At 40.2% G+C, this 7,011-nt stretch overlaps 1 protein-coding gene across 1 annotated transcript; it reads left to right on the top strand.

Moving 5' to 3' along the window:
• The first annotated feature begins 2,706 nt into the window (after positions 1 to 2,706).
• dio3b (iodothyronine deiodinase 3b) lies at positions 2,707 to 5,215 on the top strand. The gene is made up of 2 exons (XM_079830298.1): positions 2,707 to 3,838; positions 3,927 to 5,215. Exon 1 carries the CDS (start codon positions 2,823 to 2,825, stop codon positions 3,657 to 3,659), a length of 837 nt encoding a protein of 278 aa, XP_079686424.1. The 5' UTR covers positions 2,707 to 2,822; the 3' UTR covers positions 3,660 to 3,838; positions 3,927 to 5,215.
• Positions 5,216 to 7,011: the final 1,796 nt, after the last annotated feature.

Below are 7,011 nucleotides of genomic sequence, written 5' to 3'. Positions count from 1 at the left end.
TAATATCTCCAGAAATAAAATTGCATCTGTTTATGGACTTCTTTAACGCTGCGTAACACACGCCTCCACTGCATTCATCTCCTGCTCTCAAACTTCCCCATCACAACATGTCAAATAATGCAACGCTTCTCTACTCGACTGCACTATCATCATATGATGCATTCAAATTAGTCAAATAATCATTTGTCATCTCTCTTGACTCCTCCGCTGCAAGTTCTACCAATGTTTTTTTTTTCTCAATAGGAATCATCTTTAAAGCTGCACTATGTAAGTTTTCCGTCCGCTAGAGGTGGTGTTACTTTTTCTCTCCTGGGCTGGACTTAATAACAAAAAAAATTATATTTTTGTGCAAAGGTAAAGACCTCTTCACACCAAAATGTAAATAATAAGCCTCAGGCGGAGGTAAAGATGCAGATTCCCTCATGAATAATGGAGAAGAGGACGCAGGAGAAAAAAGTTTTACCAATAAAAACTAAAAATCTAGTTGTTTTTGCTCATGGTTTAACTGAATCATCAAAGGTCAGCAGCAAGACATTGGTCAATAAAGGTAGATTATGCATACAAATATTTGTTTTATTTAACATTTAATTATTGGAGGCTTGCATAGTTCTCTGATTTTGCATTCGACTGATTTTATTTATTTTAAGGAGGACAGAATCTTTATTGTGCAAGTGAGATGAATAAATGCTCACATTTAGTCTAGAACTACAATAACCATCATGTTCACACACACACACACACGCCTCTGCACTTACTCTCGATTTTTCTCAACATGAGGACAGGAGAGCTGTCAATCAAATAAATGTGAAAAGTAACTTGCATTACTTTTTTGAAAAAGTAACAGATATTATGTTGTAAATGTGAAAAGTAATGCGTTACTTTACTAGTTACTTGAAAAGTAATCTGATTACGTTACTCAGGTTACTTGTAATGCGTTTCCCCCAACACTGATCACACGTCCCGGTTCCTCGGGTAAAAGAGCATCTCACCATTTACAAATAGTTGGAAACATTTGGGATATTGTAAGTACTCTGAACAAAATATAGAACACTGGCCTAGTGGTGTTTGGATAGTTTACTGAAAAAATGTTACATAGTGCAGCTTTAACATAATGCCCTATAATAACCACTAATGCATCAAAATCACACTAATCTAACATTTCAGCCTCTTTCTCATAACACTGTAAAAAATGCTGGGTTGAAAATGGACTAACCCAGCGATTGGATTGTTTTAAGCAAACATTTAACCCAACCGCTGGGTCAAAATGGCCCAAAAGCATTTTTTAGAGTGAACAAATCTCCTTTTGCATTAAAGCAACCAATGCATTAAAACATACCTTTTATTCAAACAATCCCAGCATCTCCTTTGACTCATTAAAAGCACATCCGTCATATGCATCTCTCTTGACAAGTTTAATGAGCAGTTGTTGCATTAAGAAGTGTGTGCCATATCAAACAATATAACATAAATTGCACGAGCATGCAATTTAAATAAGAAAAATGTCTTGAAAAAAAATGAATGTAAAGCACCAGTTCAGGTCAAACAATGCAATGCATTCTGAAGAGGAGCGGACAAATCTAATCATCTCTCTTGACTCACCACTGCGATACCAATGAGAGTTTCTGACTAAACCGCAAGTTCATTTTGCATTTCAATGCATTAAAATGCCCTTTGTCAAACAATCTCAGCCTCTCTTTCCACTTCATTATGAAGCATCTGAAGCATTTTTGAGCCAATGCATTAAAAGTGCATCATATGCATCTCTCTTGACAAGTTTAATAAGCAAGTGTTGCATTAAGAAGCATGTGTGCCATATCAAACAATATATCATAAATTGCATTAGCATGCAATTAAACTTGTCAAGAGAGATGCATGTGTTTTAATGCATTTGCTCAAAATCCTTCAGATGCTTCTTAATGAAGCGAGCCGATGAGATGCTGAGGGAAATGCATTGGTAATGCAAAATAACCTTCTTTATGAAATTGTGGTTAAGTCATGCAATGTACATAAGAAACATGTCTAATCGCACACGCTCGTCATGTCTAACACACGTCTGTCGGCACGGAGGAGCATTTCTGATTCAAAGCCTTCCATAGAGGAGCTGTCCAATAATCATTTCTCATGACCTCCCCATTGCAACTCATACCATTTCTTTACATAATGCACTATAATAACCACTAATGCATCAAAAAATCGCCTTACGTCAAATCATACAGCATTTCAGCATCTTTTTCCTGACTTTACCACAAGTTCCAGAGAAGGTTATTTGGCATTACCAATGCATTAAAAATGACATTTATCTCAGCATCTCTCTAGACAAGTTTAATAATAAGCAAGTGTTGCATTAAGAGTGCCATATCAAACATAAATTGCATGAGCATAAGAAACATGTCTTACAGCCCCAGCTCGTCATGACAATCTAACATATGTCTGTCAGATGCAATGCATTCGGACGAGGAGCTGTCAAATAATCTACCGAGATCGCATGGAGCCCGTCTCTCTCTCTCTCTCTCTCTCTCTCTCTCTCTCTCTCTCTCTCTCTCTCTCTCTCTCTCTCTCTCTCTCTCTCTCCTCCAGACAGGAGAGTTGACGGGAGGTAATCCCCTCCATGTGAGGAGGCGGCACGGGTGTGGAGGCGTGTTGTTTTTCATTCAAATCCTTACTAGTCCTATAAAAAGGGGACTCTGTGCTCGAAAGAGAGAGAGAGAGAGAGAGTGTGTGTGTGTGTGTGTGATAGAGAAAGAGAGAGAGGGAGAGGGAGAGAGAGAGAGAGAGAGAGAGAGCGCGCGCTAAACGACACGGCTGTATCTGTACCTGTCCGGATGGGGATGGAGATGCTGCATGGATCCGCAGGTGTCCAAACGGCGAAGGCGCTGAAAAACGCCGCCGTGTGCCTGATGCTGCTGCCCCGCTTCCTGCTCGCGGCCGTGATGCTGTGGCTCCTGGATTTCCTGTGCATCCGGAGGAAGGTGCTCATGAGGATGCGGGAGAGCGACGTCGGCAGCCCCGACGACCCGCCGATGTGCGTGTCCGACTCCAACAGGATGTTCACGCTCGAGTCGCTGCGCGCCGTGTGGTACGGACAGAAGCTGGACTTCTTCAAGACGGCGCATTTGGGCGGCGCGGCGCCCAACACCGAGGTGGTCCCGCTGGACAGCGAGCGCCGGAGAAGCGCGCAGCGGATTCTGGACTACGCCCGCGGGAGGAGACCCCTCATCCTCAGCTTCGGGAGCTGCTCCTGACCGCCGTTCATGACGCGCCTGTCGGCGTTCCAGCGCGTCGCCCGGCAGTACGCGGACATCGCGGACTCGCTGCTGGTGTACATCGAGGAAGCGCATCCGTCGGACGGCTGGGTGAGCTCCGACGCGCCCTACCAGATCCCCCGGCACCGCTGCCTGGAGGACCGGCTCCGCGCCGCGGAGCTCATGAACCAGAAGGTGCCGGGGAGCGCCGTGGTCGTGGACACCATGGAGAACTCGTCCAACTCGGCGTACGGCGCTTATTTCGAGCGCCTCTACATACTGAAGGACGAGAAGGTCGTGTATCAAGGCGGCAGGGGTCCGGAAGGCTACCGGATCTCGGAGCTCAGAGACTGGCTGGAGCGCTACCGGAACGATCTGGAAGCTTCTAACGCGGCGGCGGTGGTGGTGCACGTGTAAGCACGGATGGATGTTCCCCCCCAGCCCCGCTCTCGTGTCCTTATCATAAAGTCATTGGCTGTGTTTCAAACACATAGTGACTGGATCAAAAAGTTTAGCTTTGGAAACGTTGGAGCATCCGCACGCACGGGAGCTTGTTCGAACCGGGGGTCCGCGCACTGTAAAACGCGTTTCCTCAGGTAACCGAACACTGAAAAGGACACTAGGTTACAGCATTTAGCAGTAGAAACAGATTCTTAACAGTTGCACATTTCACTTTGTTTACAGCGCGGACCCCTGGGGAGAAGATATGAAACATTTCGTGTAAGATGGATGGATGTTTTTCTTTAGAATAAAGTCGTTCTGTGTTCAAAACCCGTCGGCGAGCATTTTGCATGAGTTCTGGAGATGTTTTTTTTTTTTTTTAGAAATGAAATGCTTGACGTTTCATTGAAGCACATTTGTATGAGGGCTGTAGGGAGGCAATAATTACAAATGGGCAAATTGCTAAAAAAAAAAAAAAAAAATTTTTTTCTCTAGTGCTGGGGAATCGATTAATCGCGATTACACGAAAACTCAGTGTTTACATATTAGAGCCTATGTGTGTGTGTACTGTGTGTAATTATTATGTATATATAAATACACACACATGCATGTATATATTTAATAAAAATGTTATATTTATATATAAGATGCATTTTATAAATATTTATACAGTATATCCACACAAATATTTCTTGCATGTGTGTGTGTGTTTAATAATTACGCACACATATATAATGTAAACACGGACTTGCGCCAGCACAATTTTGACATGCTAACAAGTGAATGCGTGCATATTTTTAAATCAAATATTATTTGCAAAGAGTTACCTCACAAATGTATATAGGCTATAATTCGATCTTTACCGTTCTTGTTTCTTCTTTATTCCCTTAAATCCATTTGAATTCTTTTAAATATGTAATTTTTTTTCTTTTATTTAATGACATTTCCAAATGTTTGATCTGTTTATAATCACACTAAGCATGATATGGTTCTCCGGTGGGATCCTGCATGTGAAAATGCGCAGCTCTCTGGGTTTTGAACACATCAGCCGTCATGATCAGTGTCTTCAGCTGCTATACAGACGCTCAAACACAATACTGCAAATGTTTTTTAGTTCCATGCATACAGTTATCTAGACAGATGTTTATGTTGTCAGTGGCCATGCGACCGCATGATAGCTGTTGTGCTTTTGTCTTGTTTTATGTCAATCCAACCTGGCATTTTATTTGAAATATTGCAAATACGCTATATCTATCTATCTATAACATATCCTATTTTATTTTTGTATGGTATCTTTCCCTTGTGAGTGCATGTGTGCGTGAGTGTGCGGCCAGGAGGCCGTTTCATTGTACTCTGGAGTTATCGTGAAGATCGGTTTTTAAAAGGATTTTAACCAGAAAACCGATACTGATGTAATTTGACACTAGAGTACAGGACAGAGAAATGGCCTCCAGACGTATTGCCAAATATTGTTTTGTAAATGGTGTATATTTTATTGAACACTTTTTTAAATAAACGGTAGAGCACCCTCTAAACGCTTTTATCCATGATTTCTAGAAGCAAAGTCCCTTTAAGACGACTCATTTCGCTCGGCGGCCATCTTAGAAACGTCTCTCGAGCGGTAAATACTAGAAGAGATACAACACATAATAAAGGCTAGATGTCTTACGGCAGGTCATCACCGGCGGCCATCTTAGAAATGCCTCTCGAGCGGTAAATACTAGAAGGGATACAACACATAATAAAGGCTAGATGTCTTACGGCGGACTCTCTAACATCATCATCGGCGGCCATCTTGTCACAGGCAAGCTTTCTGGCGGGCTCTGATGTAAGGTGAGTGATCTGAACACAAATACTCTTGTCTCGCTGAAATCTGGACGGATTTACAAATGGTTTGGTTTCTTACAAACGTTATTACCGTGGCTATAATGCTGGATGCTTGAACAAATTATGAATAATTATTCATAAGTACGCAGTGTCATAACTACATCTCTGACGTTTATAACAAACCCAACAGTTTGAAAATCGGTAGAAAATTGAGCAAGTTATGGTTATTTAAAAAGTACACGCACCATTAAAACACAATGTTACGAGTGAGCGAGCTGAATGTGACAAGATGGCCGCCAGATGAGGACGTCCAACTCCAATAGCCAGCAGCGCGGACGAGGCATCTAGCCTTTATTATGTATATCTATGGACACAACTATGGGCGGCCACTTGGCATGTGCACATCAGTATTGCATCATGATAGTAAGGGTATGTGTGTAGACGTTAATAAAACACAATCTGATAAGTAGCACATTTATTTTATTATTTTATCGTAAGATTTGCTGTATCCCTTCTATCTCTATCTCTTTGAATAAGGACACATCAGATTTTCTATAAATGTTCACCAAGCTTCATATTTTAAATCACCAATGAATTCTGACCACGACTGTCTTATAGATTTTGTTTTTTAAACACTTGGATAGTGACAAAAAACTGAATTTTTCCGTCTGGTCAAAGCTAACGTGCAGTCCTAAACGCGCGTCTCAGAACTGATGACTTTACTAATCAACGATTGGCTCTTTCATTTAGAAGGCGGGGCTTATTCGCCATTTTGGGTTGCGCTGTCTCCCATTCATTCATTCAAATATCAAAATAAACATCGTTATCGCTTTAAAGGTAACATACTAACTATTCATGTTAAATTAAAGTAATACTGTTTGTATGTGCTTTATAACAGTGCCTCAACAGGTGCGGGATTGTTTTGTCCTCAAAAGTTCCGCAGTCACATACACATCTGAATATATTTAATATCATAATTGAAAAAAAACTAAACAATTACACTTGCAACAAATACAGAATACACATACTTTCTGCTTAAAATAAGCCTAAAATGCAAAATAACTAGACCAATTAAAGATAGTAAGAGTTATTTTCAAGCACAAACGTTTCAAAACATTTAAAGTAAAAAAAAAGTAATTTATACACTATAAACTTGTAAAAATTAAAGTATTAAATACAGTTATATTTGTTAAATAGTTTTATTCATCATATAATATTTGTGTTGTTTTATTTTTGTAATGTGTTTTTGTTAAGTCACGTTCTAATATTGTTTTGAATGGCTTGTGATTTACAATGGTTCATATGAACTGCTTTGATTGTTTTTTTGTTTTGTTTTTGCGGGTGAATTGTATTAAAACCAGACCAAAAATCATAATAATCAAACTAAATCATAATAATTATTCATGTTAATAATAATATAAGGAGCCCACAGCAACAAAAACAAAAAACATTTAAAAATACGATATATTGTCCCCGTTTTTAATTAATAGATAATAACAAA

This window comes from Gobio gobio (genome assembly GCF_949357685.1).
Source record: "Gobio gobio genome assembly, chromosome: 12".
NCBI classification, from domain to species: Eukaryota; Metazoa; Chordata; class Actinopteri; order Cypriniformes; family Gobionidae; genus Gobio; species Gobio gobio.
Note: the sequence above shows the minus strand (reverse complement) of the source record. Positions and strands in the feature narration are given on the sequence as shown.